This window comes from Delphinus delphis, chromosome 4 (assembly GCF_949987515.2).
Source record: "Delphinus delphis chromosome 4, mDelDel1.2, whole genome shotgun sequence".
Classification (NCBI taxonomy): domain Eukaryota; kingdom Metazoa; phylum Chordata; class Mammalia; order Artiodactyla; family Delphinidae; genus Delphinus; species Delphinus delphis.
In genome coordinates, this window is record NC_082686.1 from 81,597,023 (window position 1) to 81,614,233 (window position 17,211).

The 17,211-nt window shown below is 40.1% G+C and overlaps 1 protein-coding gene across 1 annotated transcript in view; it reads left to right on the forward strand.

Annotated features, from left to right (window-relative positions):
* Positions 1–3,071: 3,071 nt before the first annotated feature.
* The window catches only part of IGF2BP2 (insulin like growth factor 2 mRNA binding protein 2), a 48,670-nt gene continuing 34,530 nt past the window's right edge, over positions 3,072–17,211 (forward strand). The window contains exons 1-6 of the mRNA XM_060010993.1: positions 3,072–3,139; positions 7,732–7,780; positions 8,767–8,818; positions 12,491–12,554; positions 14,556–14,828; positions 16,867–17,001. Coding sequence (XP_059866976.1) covers positions 3,132–3,139; positions 7,732–7,780; positions 8,767–8,818; positions 12,491–12,554; positions 14,556–14,828; positions 16,867–17,001 — 581 coding nt within the window. The 5' untranslated portion in view covers positions 3,072–3,131. The remainder of the gene's footprint in view (positions 3,140–7,731; positions 7,781–8,766; positions 8,819–12,490; positions 12,555–14,555; positions 14,829–16,866; positions 17,002–17,211) is intronic.

Genomic DNA, 17,211 nt, shown 5'->3' on the forward strand with positions numbered 1-17,211 from the left:
TAGTGGTGGCTTGGGGAAAGCTTCCTGCTAGAAACAGTGTGATGAATGTGTTGGGTGTCTCTCTGAAACATTAATAAACTCATCAAATAAAATAACTTGAAGGATGAGAAAGAAATAGTGTTCAATGAAGCCCATGGAGAAATTCTGGTAAAGCTAGAGCTAAAACTGTATTTCATTCTCTCTTGTCACAAAATGAGTTAACGAGTAGTATGGTAGATGGGAAAGATGGTGTTATCTGTAGGAAATTGTACACAAACCTTGGTAAGACTGGTCACGGTTTTCCTATGTCAGGTTTTTTTTTGCTTTATTTTAAAATACTGAAGATGTGTTTGACAAAGAAAAATATTTTCCCTGAATAATTATTTAGATTTTTTTAGTGTTCCTTCAGTTCAAATATTTCTATTTACCACTACTTCAGTAAAAGGAGCCCCCTTCACTAAAAACTGAATACGAATCAAAAAAGAGAAATTTTAGATATTGACTTCCTTTTTAAAGAGCTAAAATATTGAATATCTGAGGAATGTGATTATCTACTTTACTAGAACAGTGTATGGTGGTTTCAACCTACAGTCGAGCATACTGATTCCTTTTAACAGGAGATGATTTTAACCCTTCTAAAGGGTTTGTAGAATCCTGCAGTTGGAATGAAACTCAATGGTCATTTAATGCAAATTGTACTCATTGTACCTGACCCACTAGGGAAACTCCTTCACCATCTTGCCCAGGTGGAGCAGCCTGACCTGTCTTCTCATGAACATCTCATCATTATCTAATTACTTTTCTCCTTCTACCTCTTTCAAGAACAATTAAGAATTCCTGATGTTTTCCTCAAGAGGGAAGTCTGGAATTGTGTTGGCAACCTCTTAAAAAGTCAAGGCCTCTTTGAGAGGGGCTCGGAGGTAAATGAGTAAGTTACAAAGTCTCAGACTATTGCTTTATCATATTCACTGATTTCTTTTCTGTGATACTCAAGCAGTAGACTTTCAAGAGGTCCTGTCTCTGAATTCTCATGAAGCATGAGTGTGTTCAGGCCACTTGGGGGTTTATGGTTTTGCGGACCTGAGTTTATAGAGCAAGGGAATTTACTGAGTTCATAACTACAGTTCTCCTGGCTCAAACCCTTTGCAACAGGGCACCACAATAATATCTGATTTAATCCTTATATGATTTGGCCCATAACACTGCTAATATTCACAAGGACTTTACTCTGATCACATGTTTTTCTCCTTATAAAAAACCCCAAACCTCTTTTTCACTTTTCAACATTTTTTTTTTTTTTTGCGGTACGCGGGCCTCTCCCATTGCGGAGCACAGGCTCCAGATGCACAGGCTCCAGACGCGCAGGCTCAGCGGCCACGGCTCATGGGCCCAGCCGCTCCGCAGCTGGACCGGGGCACGAGCCCATGTCCCCTGCATCGGCAGGCGGACTCTCAACCACTGTGCCACCAGGGAAGCCCCACTTTTCAACAGTTTTTATGTGGAAAGCATTTGGTTTTCTAATAACTGTTATAATACATTTATTTTAGATTCCATAGCGGCAGATGCAGTTCTTAATAATTTTGTAACAAAGTGACAACAGTTAGTTTCACTGATTAAGTCATGCCCTGTGTCCTCTGTGTGTATGTGTGTGAGAGAAAGGAGAGAAAGAATGAGAGGCGGGTGGGGGAGGGGATTACTGTAAAAGGCAGCTGAGTGCTGAATAGAAGATTGGCCGAGGCTATCACTGGTGATTCATCTGCTTCCCTGATTCATTGCTAGCCCTAGGTCCTAGTTCAATTTAGCACAGGATGTCCCTTGTACAGAATGTCCAGAAGTTTTAAGGGGAACTTTTAGAACTAATGAGGAATGGGAAGGAGAGAAAGTGCCTCAGACACTTACTAATGAGGACATGGGATGCAGGGGAATCTGATTATAGCACTAGAGAAGCGGGCATGGCCAAGAGCTCTGGTGGTTTCAGCCTTGGCTCTGCCACTGCCCTTGGAGTCGGTTAGCACACCTACCTCTAGATAATGTACATTCCATGGTGGTTTGATTTCCTTGCAAGAATAAAACCACAGTGTCATCTGATGGAGCTCAAAATTGCTATGGAAACAGATGGGACCTAGTTGGGTAGGATCTCTCACTGAACCCCAAAGGACTCTCTTATAGGATCCTTTTGCTTCCTCTGTTGCTTCTCTTGCCCACAGTTTTCCCGGACATCTTCTGATCCTTAGCTTGCCTAATTTTCAAATGGAATCTGAGATCCTATGAGGTGGGAGTCCACAATATATGTTAAGTCTTCCCTACTCAGGCCCCCAGCATGGTCAGTGCCTGGGCTAGAGTTCAGACTTGTGGTTAATTAAAACGATGGCATTATCCACCTCACAAGCAAACAGGCGTTTCACACACACACACACACACACACACACACACACACACACACACAGATGTGGGGTGATTCTTCAAAATAAGAGATTCCTTGACAATTAAATATGATTTTACTTCCCCAGCTGATTGCCCAGATATTTTAAGCAACAGATTCTACCATACACAATAACTTCTGCCAGGTCCTTGAAATTCATAAGAGTGGACATCTAGTTTTATCTGAAGTTCACTCAGAGCTTTCCACTTCCTCTGGGCATCTACAGTACAAAGATAATAACATATTCATGAAAAGTACCCTGAGGCACTTACACGTTGAAGAGCCTTAGGTGAGCTGTGGTTAAGTTTTTTTTGTTTGTAGTTAAGATTTGATAGTCTACATGTGTATACCGTTGTCACCAATTAACCAGAATATAGAATCCATCAAAATGGCCAGTTCCTCAGCCAAGCAGAATAGCTGTTGGGCTATATTATTCTTTTCCTGGATGTGTAGAGACTGAACTACGTGCTCTTTTCCACTGAACACACTTACTTGAATATGAAAGTGGGAAATTCTGAGTTCCTGAATCCCAGAGCCTTGGGGAGAGAGCCTGTGTGTCTATATTAATAGCTTGACTGCAGGTCTTATTCTGTTTTCAGTTAAAATTTTTTTAAAATCAAAATCATGTTCCTTACTGCCTTTGTTTACTCTTGTTTTTAAGGTGGACTGAGCATGTTGAAGGCTCAGACCTGGCACGCATATAGACTACAGGTGTGACAAATTATTTTGGATGGAAGGGTAAGAGCCCAAAGTTTAGAGCAGTTGCTGGGGCAAGAGGGTTTAAAGATAAAGAGATGGGGAACGGGACAGTAACAGGGTCATGAATGGGAATTTGGATGTGGTGACAGGGAGTCATTCAAAGAAGGCAGAAGCAACCAGTCATATTTGTGTTTTAGAAAGTCACTAAGTGTGGGAAGGATGGGAGAGGAGGGGAAAGTAAGACAGACGGCAGGCCAGCTAGGAGCTGGCTGTAATGGTTCTGGGTGGGGAGGATGAGAAATGTCAATTATGTATTTTTAGAGAAGCTTGATTTCTTTTTTAAACTAAAGAAACGGTGAGGTTATTCTTTTTTTTTTTTTTTTAAGGAACGAAGAACTATTTTCTTAAAACCAATCACTTTCCTAAGTTATTTTGTAAATTGGGCTTGTTTGCAAGCAGGGCACACTTTTATGGATTTCAAAGGGAGAAAGATCCACATTTGTTGTTCGAGACTGAGCTGAGCACTGGGTTTCTTCTCTAAAGGAAAGAGGGGAAAGAAGTCTTCCCTCTCCCCTTTACTACCTGGCAAAGGAGAAAAGGACAGCCTGTGCCCTCCCAGGTAGGGTCCAGAAGGTCCGCCTCATAAACAGACAACAGCCAGAAATAGCAGTGCTTTTCCCAGACCCCAGAGTTCCATGTTCTCCTCTTCTGCTATGTGCTTGGCCTCTTGCTGGACAGGAGACTAGTAAACAAGAAGCCTGTCCTTGAGGAAATTTCCAATCCAGTGAGGACAGGATCAGCGCCAGCAGATAAGTGATTATAGCAAAGAGGGAGCTGTTATAAAAACTTAAGAGTGAGTGCACAGAAACAACTCTTTTTTGGAGATGCCCTGGAATTGTCTGCAAGTATGAGCTGGGTTTTGAAGAGCACACAGACATCCCTCCCAGGGAAAAAGGGGTTGGGCATCTTGGGTGCCCTGACAAGCAGGCACAGTGTCCAGACGATGTCATGGAAGTTAGCAGATCCCAAAGATCCTGGTCACTCCTGATCCTGAAAGACAGTCTCTCAGGATGTTCTCCCAGATGACCTGACTGAACTCCAGTTGAATGGGTTCTACTGCAGTGATCTCCATTTCCCCTTTTCGTTTCTGGGTTAAAATTTCGTTCCTGGGTTAAAATCCTGTTCTAAAATTAGAGATGCGACACACTAGCTTGTTAGAGAATCCTGCTTAACGAACGTTCCAGTTACTCAACTGATTGCCTGATGTGCAGTCCTCACACCAGATATTACAGGGAAGCATCATTGTTTTAGACCCATTCAGTTAGGATTCGGGATCATCTGGACTGGGCAGAGTTTTATTATTTACACCCTGTGAACAAAGGGGTTTGCCAAACAAATTAATACTTCGTTAAATAAGATTTCAAGAAGGATACCTAACCTGTTGATAATTATGGAGAAAATAAGAGGGTTTTTCTCTTTTTTTTAAAAGCGGGTTCCAGGATACTTTAAAGAAATGAATCTTTTCGATTCATGAAAGCAGCCCTGGTAGGAGTTTTAAGTGTTAATTTTTTAAAGTAAGTGAGACATGAACATGTCATTTTTTTTAAAAAGCAAGCAAGACAGAAGCAGCTAAAATAAAAAGTACATGTCCCGTTTTACCAACCAAATGTTTGTAGCTACCTTTTTCTGTGCATTTACATATATATACACTTAATGACATATAGTTTTGTTTTGTGCTCTTAAAAAACAGATCAAACCTAATCTGTAATTAGCGCTCATCTTATAACATTATGCCTTGAAGAGTGTCCTATGACCGTGGATACATGTCTACTTCATTCTTTTTTTTTTTTTTGCGGTATGCGGGCCTCTCACTGTTGTGGCCTCTTCCGTTGCGGAGCACAGGCTCCGGACGCGCAGGCTCAGCGGCATGGCTCATGGGCCCAGCCGCTCCACGGCATGTGGGATCTTCCTGGACCGGGGCGCGAACCCGTGTCCCCTGCATCAGCAGGCGGACTCTCAACCACTGCGCCACCAGGGAAGCCCTACTTCATTCTTTTTAACAGCTGTATAATGTTCAGTATTATGACTCTACTATGATTTACTTATTCATCTCCCTGCTTGTGGATATTTAGATTATTTGCATTCTTTGTCATAACAATGCAACAGTATCTTCCTCTATTCAAATCTTAGTGTCTATGCAGAAGTTTCTTCCCATAGGATTTCTATCAATAAGTTCTTGCTTAGCAGTTGTAGTCAATGTTTATTTATACTTGGAGATAACAAAAATATTCTTCTTTAGAAATATTCAATTTTCTTGTAAATTATGATGCCTTTTCTATAAATAGTTAGGCTTGTGACATCCTTTGTGGAGCATTCCATGTAGCCACTGTATGGGATGGTGTCAGCAGTTTTATTATGAAGTCTTGCCAAAGGCAGTGTCAGGAATGAGCCTTCATAGCACAGAAGCAGAAATTAGTTCCTGGTTCTTTTTTCGCCTTCCTATCCTGACACAAGATTAGAGGTTCTACAGAATGGCTTGTATAGTCATTTAGGCAGCTCTGGTAAAGCATGAATGCGTTCTCTTTTTTAAAAATAAAACAAGACAGAAGTAGTATATGGGATCTAGAACAGAGGGATGGGGTCCCCCTTAATTTAAAAAAAAAGATCAGAGGAAACAGGAGCCCCTCAGTTCCTTCATTATTTGTTTGTTGTTTCCCCTGTCTGTGTACTTCTCTGTCTCTCTCCTTTTTCCTCTCTGCATGAATTGTAACATTTCTTTCTGTGGCTATTGCCCAGATTAAAGCCATGGAGAAATGTATGGCTGCATATAGCAACTATTTGATACCTCTTACACAAGAAGGAAAGGAAAAGTAATGGGGCTACACTTTGGCCACCACATCTCTTCTCTTGCAACCCCCAAAGGCGATATTTATGGGATTTCAGTGCCAAGCCCTTCCATTGAAATGACCTCTTCTAATATTTAAATGCTGATTTGTGTTTTCTTTCTGGGATCTAACATATTCTCCAAAGATAGAAAAATTCTTATCTTCGTATTTCTATTCTTCTTTCTATCTAATTTTAACGCTTAAGTAAAAACAAGACATGATCTAAATCACTCAAAGTTATCAGATATCTTAGAAAAAAAGAAAAATCTTCTGAATAAAAAGGCAGGAGAAGGCCCACATATCCATCAATAGGGGATGGATATTTGGTACATCCGAGTAGTGTAAAATAGAATGAGGATGTTCTCTATCTGCCAATATAGAAAGATCTTCAGGACATTACTGTTAGGTGAAAAAAACAAGATTCAGTGAGTGTGCAGAATATGCAAATATTTCTATAAGAAAAGGTGAAAATAGGATTGTATATTTGTATTTACTAGTATTTGCATAAAGGAACTGAAGGCTACACAAGCAACGAGTAAGACTTTTCATGGAATACCTCTTTAAAGTGTCCTGATTTTTGAATTAGGACTGTATTACCTATTAGAAATAAAAATAATTTTTGAAAAGGAAGTTCTGCATTGTTAGGTAAGATCCTCTTTAAACCTACTGTGTATGTATTCCATCTCTCATGTTTGAGCCTAGGTACCTCTTGGGGTAGGGTCACTTGCAGGACTATGTATGTTGAGGAGGAAGGGAATAATTCTATAATTAGAACATGTGTGGCAATTTAAATTCTAACTATTTTGGTAGGAAATTGAAAAGGCAGATTTGCATCTAACTAACCTGTTTCTTTAGCTTGTTCAGACTTCTTGGGTTTGTTCTTTATTTTTTTCCTCAAAGTAATTGAAAGTTTTATTTATTTGTTTAAAACAGCTGTGTTTTATTTTATTTTTTTTTTTATTATTTGGCTGCATTGGGTCTTCATTGCTGCGCGTGGGCTTTCTCTAGTTGCAGCAAGCGGGGGCTACTCTTCATTGTGGTGCGCAGGCTTCTCATTGCAGTGGCGTCTCTTGTTGCGGAGCACAGGCTCTAGGCCGAGCACGAGCTTCAGTAGTTGCAGCACACAGGTTCAGCAGTTGCAGCACGTGGGCTCAGTAGTTGTGGTGCATGGACTTAGTTGCTCCGTAGCATGTGGGATCTTCCCAGACCAGGGATTGAACCCGTGTCCCCTGCATTGGCAGGCGGATTCTTAACCACTGTGCCACCAGGGAAGTCCCTAATTGAAAGTTTTAAAACAAGCTGCTCTTTTTTTTTCTTCTTTTAATTTTTAAATTGAAGTATAATTGATTTACAATATTCATTAGTTTCAGGTGTACAGCATAGTCATTCATTTTTTGTGTGTGTGTGGTTTTTTTTTTTGCAGATTGTATTCCATTATAGCTTATTACAAAATGTTGGGTGTAATTCTCTGTGCTATACAGTAGGGCATTATATAATGATAAAGGGATCAATACAAGAAGAGGATATTGCACTCATTAACATTTAGGCTCCCAATATAGAAGCACCTAAAATATATAAAGCAAATACTAACAGACATAAAGGGAGAAATTGACGAATGGCTTAAAACAAGATGTTCTTGATTCACAATCAAAATCCCTTGCTGGTGTCTTGGTGAACATAGTGAGAAAGTAAACTCAACTGTGGTCTTAAGCCTGTTTGTTGTGTCTGTGCTTTTATCTTTTACAGGAGCAGGAAAATTCAGATTCGAAACATCCCTCCTCACCTGCAGTGGGAGGTAGGCCAATGTCATCTCTATATTTATTATCTTCCTGCTCTCTTTCCTCATTTTATTTTTTAATGGGTTAATAAGGGATTTTCTCCCTTTTTTATAGTTCCCTTTCACATTTAGGAATTAGAGGTCCTCAGACTTTCCCTTCTTCAGTGCCCCTAATGTGCATGATCTGCCCTGAGTTTGGGGTCAGATTTGTCCCTTTCGTTGTGCAGGATGTGCACTTTGATCCCTTATGTTCTGTCTTCTCAGAAACCAAGCATCAACAGACAAACTGTGAAACAAAATACATACCTTGCTTGTGATTTTTATCCCATGATTTTATAAAAGATTTTTACCTTTCTAAATTACGATTTGGGGAAAAATAAAATAAATGGAAAACCCATAAGAATAGAAGGTTCTTTGTTAGTTTGAGCAAGTTTTTTGTTTATTTTGAATTAGTTGCTATGAATAACAGTTAAGACATATTTTCGGAGTTGTAAAACTTCTTACAAGATTGTTACCTTGAAATAAAATAAGCTAGAATATGAGGAGTGGCTTTACTGCATTATTGAAAACATACTGCCCCATGTTCCCCAACCCAAACAAAATCAAAATAGCCTTAAAGGAAACAGAATGTTTTGTCTAATGTTTTTATTCCTTTAAGAAAAAAAATTTTCATTGTGGAAAATTTTGAACATATACATATCTCATTACTTTGTAAAATAAGGAGATCCCTAAAGGAAAACTGAAGGAAGAAGGTTAAATCTTCCAGAAAGGAGAAGTGATCTTTGTACATTATTCTGCTTCTCATTTCAAAAGCAGCAAGTGGGTTCCAACCATCATGATGAACGTGATTGTTAACAATTACTAAGACTTCGAAGCTCTGCTGTGTTTCCTCAGTGAACAGATTACTTGAGAGCCAATAAGCACATGAAAGTCCTGTACATTTATTCAGTTCTAGCTGCTTTTATGGAAGACCTGAAATTCTGACAGCAAAGCTTCTTTTTCAGGTGTTGGATGGACTTTTGGCTCAGTATGGGACAGTGGAGAATGTCGAACAAGGTAATAAGTGACGAAATTAGCCTATTGAATTTTGAGAGGGATATTACCTGTTATTTCTTATAGGTCGGGTCAAATCCAAGGACAAATAATAAGTTCAAATTCCTTTGAAGCAAGCTTCCTAGAGTATATGTTTGTATATCTGTATGTGAGAGATGTCTATATCCGTCTATATCGATTTTTTCAAAGAATGGTTTTCAGGCTATTTTTCTTATACTCTTTAATGTACTCAAGCACTGGACAAATGCTGTCAGGGTGGGGGAAGCTTAATTCACTTGGAAGTAACTGGATTTACACTATTACAGCTTTCCTCTTCCTGGTTAAGAATAACATATCCCTAATATCTTGCGCTGAGTGTTTCTCAAGGTGTAGGACTCCTACCCCAGAATCGCCTGGAGTGCTTGGGAAAATGCAGATTCCTAGGGCTCACCGTAGACAGACCTACAAATTAAGACTACGGGGGAAGAAGTCATGAATCTGTATGTTCAACAAGCACCCCCAAGTGATTTTTGTGTGTACTCATTTGAGAGCCTCTGTCTTAGGAACAATGCTGTAAATCCCCAGAAAACATATATTCTTTTTCCTGCCGCCCTTATTTTTGTCTTCTAAAACATGAAGTGCTATGATTTTTAAAGAAAAAAAAAAAGGGTACCTCAGCTGATATCTTATGTAGCTATTTAAGAGTCCCTGAAAAGTAGATTCTAAGCTCCTGATAGGACAGGCAGTAACATGTGATAAAGATTATTTTTGCACTGACCTAGAAAGCAGACTATGAATTCAGTCACTTACTGACTGTGAGCCCTTGTAAAAGTCACTTAACCTTATTGACTCAGTTTCCACATGTGTATAATGGGGAGAATAAATTTACCCTTCCTGTATCACTGAATAGTTGGGGCACCCAGAGAGAACCTGAATAAATATTTACAGACAGTGGAGTCATACATAATGGTTAAAGTTCACTTAGGAAAAATCACAGAGAATCCATTTTCTCATATGCAGTCTGTTCTATCCGCCAGTATAATTAATATAATAGTTTTAAAGCAGTAGTTATTCAGATGCTCTCCACTCCTGGATATTAAAAATATTATTAGGCAGTTTCATACTGCTGACTGCCCATACCCAAAGGTGAAGGGAAAGAGCTCAGAAGGAAGACATGATTTACAAGGATTCTGTTTTCTCAGTTCTTGTTATTTCCCTCAAATGGAAAAGAAGACATTCTAATAAGGAATGGATTTAGTAGGCAGGATGACCTTCCAGACATGAACCTGTAGAAGTTACTAACTAAGACCATGTTATTAAACTTAGGACAGTGCCATGCAAAGAAGAAATACTCCAGGTCCCTGGGGGCAGTTCACAGCTCCAATGGCACCTGTGCCCTGAGAGCACCCAGTTTCTAGCTGCCTCACAGCTACGGGATAGAAGTACTGGGGTGTTGTTTTGTTCTGTTTCATAGGTGATTCCTGATTCAGCAGGAAAACATTTTCAGTAGGATTTTAAGGAGAGCTTTCATGTCCAATGAAATAAAGTTATTTCAATGGAGCTCAGTTTTTCCCAGAATCACAGGTCTGATTTCCTGAAGACAGATGTCTTTCAAGAACAAAGAATATGACTAAGGAGTAGAACAAAATCTGAGAATCTGAGACTTCTAGTGGATAGCTTTATTCGGGAGGTTCAAAGCCAGCCTTCCTCCCGTTTTGGAGTCTTCAACCTCATCTGTAGCACTACAAAGTGCAGATATGAGGCCTCGTAGCATTCAGTGTGTCAGCACCGAAAGAGGATGGTTGTGGGCTGCACATTCTCTATTTTGCACTATGAGGACCTCTCTGTGTATTAGAGAGCAAAACGAATACCCCCAGGCCAAGGCAAGGGCTGGGCTCAGCACCGGTGACACGGTGACACGTAAATCTCAGTGGCAGTTCCCTCCTGAGGAGTATGCCTCCCCTCCCCATAAGGGCTGCAGCTACTTTGAAGTTATTGGATAACAGTGGTCTTTAACCTTTTTGAGAATCATATGGAAATTATAAGCCAGAAAAATCCACGTACCCACAATTTTGAATATTTGCAGGGAAGTGGGGAGGGTGAGTAAAGAATTCCTGAAGCTCTAACATGGATTCAAGATTAAGAATCCCAGGACTTCCCTGGTGGTCCAGTGGATAAGACTCCAGGCTCCCAATGCAGGGGGCCTGAGTTCGATCCGTGGTCAGGGAACTAGATCCCCCGTGCCTCAACAAAGAGCCTGCATGCAACAACGAAGATCCTGCATGCCGCAGCTAAGACCCAGCACAGCCAAATAAATAAATAAATAAATGTTTTTTAAAAAAAAGATTAAAGGGCTTCCCTGGTGGCGCAGTGGTTGAGAGTTCGCCTGCCGATGCAGGGGACCACGGGTTCGTGCCCCAGTCTGGGAAGATCCCACATGCCGCGGAGCGGCTAGGCCTGTAAGCCATGGCCACAGGGCCTGCGCGTCCGGAGCCTGTGCTCCACCACGGGAGAGGCCACAACAGTGAGAGGCCCGTGTACCGCAAAAAAAAATAATAATAATAAAAAAAGATTAAGGATCCCTGCGCTATAGGGTTTTATTATTATTTTGAAAAGCACCTCTACTGTGGTTTTCTTGAATTATCCTCACCTTAATGTTGTTAATTCCAAGTCTCCCAATAGCTTAAATGTTTTAGTGGGGGAGGATGTGATTTAGTTATGTTTACTGGTTTTGGGGAAACCAGTATTTTTGGTTTAAGTTTACTGACTTAGATTGAGAAAGTTTTGTCTTGCTGTTTGAATTCATTTTTTATGTCTGACTTTGGAAGAAGAGGCAAGCAATTATGAATCAAGATAAAGCAACTCACAAGAGTGACCCCTTATTAACCACTCTTAGAATTTATGTGTTCTCTTCAGTCAAGTGGGTTGGAATTGTCAACTTTCTTTATCATTGTACACAGTTACTAGATTTAACTCACACAGTCAGTCAAGGAGGTCTATCAGAGGGGAACAAAAATAGTAATAGTTCAACCTTATCCATGAATGAAGAATTAAAATGAAAATACTTTCTTATTATTTTATACATATATCCAGTTATTTTTAAATAAATGCAAATTATAACAAAACTCATAGTGGTACAATAAATTGATACAAACTTTTAGGAGAATAATCTGAAAACAATCATTAAAAAGCATTATGTTCTTTTACCAATTATTTTCTTTCTAAATTACTCTAAAAAAAATAATTCAGAAGAACACAAATCAAGTGATATTTGCAACAGTGGTGATTTTTATCAACACTAGTCAGAATAGCAAATACTGGGAATAACCCATTTGTCAACAATTAAGGAATGGTTAGGCAAAAGTCATGGCACATTTATTTGCTGCAATTTTATGAAGGCATTAAAAATGAAAAATCCAAAGAAAATGTGCATATACATATACATGTGCAAAAGTGTTGATAAAATTAGTGAAAATGTAGTTTTGAGTTGTATATACAATGGATTACAAATGTGTATATACAGTTGATTACAAATTCCTATGAACGCGCATGAATAAAGATAGAGATTCAAGTAACTCTAAGAGATAGGGCAGTGACGTTTTTTTGTGCATTTTTCTCTAATAAGTTTATTTACATTAGCCAGAGGGTGGCAGCTTTTTTTTTTCTATGACAATGTAGTTTTTGCTTCTTTCCTAGTCAACACAGACACAGAAACTGCCGTTGTCAACGTCACATATGCAACAAGAGAGGAAGCAAAAACGTAAGTGGATTTGGGCTTATTTCCCTTCAAATTTGGGCGTGGGGGGGAGTGGAGCTTGTCTTGGAATTCCATTGAGTCCTGTATTTATAAACCTTTTCTGAAAAGATGCAGAACTTTGACACATCAGTGGAGCCCCAGGGCATTTATACCAGAGTGTCTGTTTGTTGATTGTACAGAGATTTTTATCTTGAAAAATGTTGAGCCTTGGTATCAAAACCGAGGTGGGAGCTGCATCTTGATATAGTCAGGAATAGAGGGCACCACGTCTGTGACATTGTGTCCACTAGAGTCTGCTTTGATGGCCACTAGGAGCCACTTCCACCTGGAGCTTCCTCCATGCACCATGAGGAAGAAGCCCAGGCCCGCTTCTGTCCAAACTCATTGAATGGATGCTGAAACCTCATTTTCCCTCTATGAATATTAAAAGAGGGATCCACCTTAGTGACATCAGCCCAAGGGAACATTGTCATCTAGGAGTGGTTCATCAAAGAGCACCTGGCTCAGGTTCTTTTTCCTACTCACATTCACCTCCTAATCCCACTCATGGCTACATTGCTTCATTGTTGGTTAATTGTGAGCTTGGCTGTTAACACACATGGGACTGAATTTTTTTTAAAAAACAACAACAAAAACAAGTTCCTTTTTGTAGAGGGTCCATGAAGTGCCTGTCAGGTCATTGTAACTAGAATTATGGTCACATGTGGCATAACATCTGTATTGGTTACATGTCCCAGGATTATACTTTTATTTCTTTTTCAAGGTTGCCACACCCATGAATACATGGTTAACCCATTCTCCTACCACTAGTTTTCAAAATGTTCATGTTGCATTGAAAAAGGCAGTAGTCATTTGCTGTTGACTTTTGCACACGTATGTAAGCAGGATACATATACCAACAACTGAACCTTTAGAGTTCTTGTCCATCTGCTACTTAGGTAGGCCCTCTGTACATGATATTACTTTGTTGCTTTTATTGAATTCAAAAAGTGCTGCTTTGTAATAAATTCGTAAACCCTAAACAATAACATTGTAGAAGAGGGTTCATTTTTTCACATGCTGCCAAAGACACGTGAAAAAATGGTTGCACTTCATGTATAGTTTTTAAGATGCAATAGTGGGATTTATCAAATTGATAAGTCTTTTAAAATCATAATACTTTGTACTTCTGAGGATTCAAGGAAACAAGTGCTCTCTTAGCTGCTATGGGATAGTACATGTTGAAACCTTTCCAGAAGGACACTGAGCAATAATGACTTAAAATGTTAGAATTCTGCCTGCTCTCTGACCCAGCAATTCCATTAGGAATTTGTCCTGTTTGCAAAGTTGTAGTTGCAAAGATGCCCATGACAATACTGTATGTAGTAGTAAAAGATTAGAAACATATATATATATAAAAAACAATAGAGAATCAGTTGCAAAAATGATGGCAAATCAATAGAATGTTAAACAGCCAGTAAAAACTAAATTGCAGGGTATTTAATCACTTGGAAAACTGTTTAGAGTATTAACTGTTTTTAAAGGTTATAAAGTAGTATGTATGGTATTAATCCATTTGTATACATAATAATATATTTATATTTAAGAAAGCTATAGGATGGGCTAGGATGTTTTTCTTATTTGTGCTTATCTACTTCTGAATTTTCAGTAATAACTGTATTACAATTAAAATTTTTAAAAAAGGACAATTTTATGCCAGTATTTTACAAAGAGTTTTTGATGATGGGGATACAGCCTTGAGTGGTGAAAAAAAGCAGACTGGCACATTGTATATCAAGTCTGACCAGGCCTGCACGTTGTAATTACGTGTTTAATTTGTTAACCACAAGCCCTGAGGGAGCAGAGATGGCACGTGTCTTGCTCACCGCTGCATCCTTAGTGCCGACAACGGCACTCACGTAGGCAACTAGTAAAGGAGAGTGAATGAACCGGTCCATTGACCCTGGGGGGGTCTTCTCCAACACTGTTCTCTAACAAAGCTCACTTGCCCCTGCTGCATTTCAGAGCCATCGAGAAGCTAAGCGGGCATCAGTTTGAGAACTACTCCTTCAAGATTTCCTACATCCCGGATGAAGAGGTGAGCTCCCCTTCGCCCCCTCAGCGAGCCCAGCGTGGGGACCACTCTTCCCGGGAGCAAGGCCATGCCCCTGGGGGCTCTTCTCAGGCCAGACAGATTGATTTCCCGCTGCGGATCCTGGTCCCCACCCAGTTTGTTGGTGCCATCATCGGAAAGGAGGGCTTGACCATAAAGAACATCACTAAGCAGACCCAGTCCCGGTACGTGCCTCCGGGGCTTCCTTTGCTTCCTTCTGAGGGGTCCCCTGAGTGCTGGTGGGTCCCGGCCATTCCCAGGTTGCTATTGCTTGCATCAGCAGCGGGGGGCTGTGCTGTATGGGACTATGGCTTCTTTAAATGGAACTACTAACAGACTAACACAAAGCCCAGGGGCTTTAATGAGCTTTCATGCCAGTGACCTAAAGGTCATACCCTGAAACACTAATAGTTCATAAACAAGGTACTAATGACCTCACAGTCAAGAATTGTTCTCATAAGCTATCTGATACCTGTGAACACATCTACATGTTTTTAAAACAACAGAGGTATGGGGCTGAACTTTACGGGACCCTAGAACCCGCGTATCTTAGCTCTTGCCTCCTCTCCTGCGTCAGAGCCCTGGGTGGTAGTCATTCTTTGAGACCACCTAGGGAGTCTCGCAAATAGCTACATAAAGGAAATGGGTGAGTCACTGTTACATTGAGCAATAAATAAAGTACATTAGTCTTATGTTTAGTTTTCTGTCTGTTTAAGGAGACTGAATTGGTAGTAGGAGTTGTAGTGGATAAAGTGACTTGTGAGGTTGCTGAGTTTGTGTGTTCATAAGACCACAGCATGATGTAATGAACAAAGCACAGGTCTTGAAAACAAAGACCCTTGTTCAAGTTTTACCACTTAATAGCTATATGATCTTAGAAAAAATGTTAAGGTCTCTGAGCACCAATTGCTTCTTCTGTAAGCCAGGAGTGTTGTGAGAATTAGGACAGTCAGGCAGATTGAAGGAAATTACAAAGCACTTAAATTACAAAGCACCAAATTACTGACAAATATTTGTTATTTACATGCCTAGTGCATTTTATTCAGGATATTGAGTGTCTTGTAACCTGAAAGAGAAAACACTGTTTTCTGCAAAGTGACTGAGTTACTTCCAAATAATGAACACTTACATGAGTCCCAGAGTTTAAAATCATAGGAGTGAAATGATGAGATAGTACAGGGGGCAAATACTATGTGGTGTTTCCTTTATTTTAAAATCAGTCCCCTTTTTTCCCAAGTTTTCTTCACTGAGAAAGTGATTTTTATTTGTATGTCTTTTTGTTCCAAAGATTATTTAAAGTGGCTTTATAAATGCAGCAAGGTTAGGGACTTCCCTGGCGGTCCAGTGGTTAAGACTCCACGCTTCCATTGCAGGGGGCACTGGGTTCAATCCCTGGTAGGGGAACTAAGATCCCGCATGCCGCGCAGTGTGTCCAAAAAATAAAATAAAGTAACTAAAAAAAAATCATTTAAAAAAATGCAGGAAGTTTAAATACAAGTGAGTTAGTTCTCAAAGTGTGTGCCCATTTTTTAAGAAAAAGGCCAGAGACTTGGATTTGGGCTTTCTGACAGCCAGAGTGAAAAAGGATACAATCAATTATGTGATTTTGAAAGTTAAAAACAAATAGAGCCACAACTACCCAAGGAAGTCTGATAAAGTCATCAAGCTTTTGAGCCATTAGTTTTTAAGAGCCTGGAAGAAGGCAGGCTGCCGGTGGCAAGGAAACCAAAAACTTAGGCAGAGAAAGGGCATGCCTCTGTTTTCTGTCCATACTCAGATACGTAAAGCTTGCTTGAATTTGGTGGAGTTGGATTAACATATGGCTTTTAAAAGCTGCAATCAGTTCAGAGACCGGCACTGTGCCAACGTACAGTATTATCCCGCTCACTTTACTCTTCACTTCTAAGATCATTGGAAAGACTACACAACATACTTCATTTACCAAACTGGCTTCATTACCACGTTGCCTTGGTGCCTTTGCCCAGTGGCACTCCTGTAAGAAAGATTCCCTTCTCAGTGGAGCTGCCGAGAATTTGGGTTTGGCACAAGACCCCCTGCACTGCTTGCCGCCTTCTTGGAGAATGGCATTGGTTGCAAACGTGCTCGTGACACTTCCTGGTCTGTCTGTGTCCTTGCTGTACATTGGCCAGTGCGACGCATTCTTGGGACTAGGATCCAGTCCCAGATGACGCTGTGCTATGGCTCCTGATTCTTTTCCTGCAGGGTAGACATCCATAGAAAGGAGAACTCCGGGGCTGCAGAGAAGCCTGTCACCATCCATGCCACGCCAGAGGGAACCTCTGAAGCATGCCGCATGATTCTCGAAATCATGCAGAAAGAGGCGGATGAGACCAAACTGTAAGTTTGCATGCAATGCACAGACCACTCAGCAGAAAAAAAGATTAGGTTGTCATTCATTTAACCCAGGAAAGTTTTAAAAAGCTGTAAATCTATTTCTCAGTAAAGAGAGCAGGGGAAAGATTATTTTTCAGAAATTTGTTCCTAAAGAAAATATGGTGGGAAATAGATCTTTTATGTTTATAACATGGCTGCTTCTCTACTTGTATG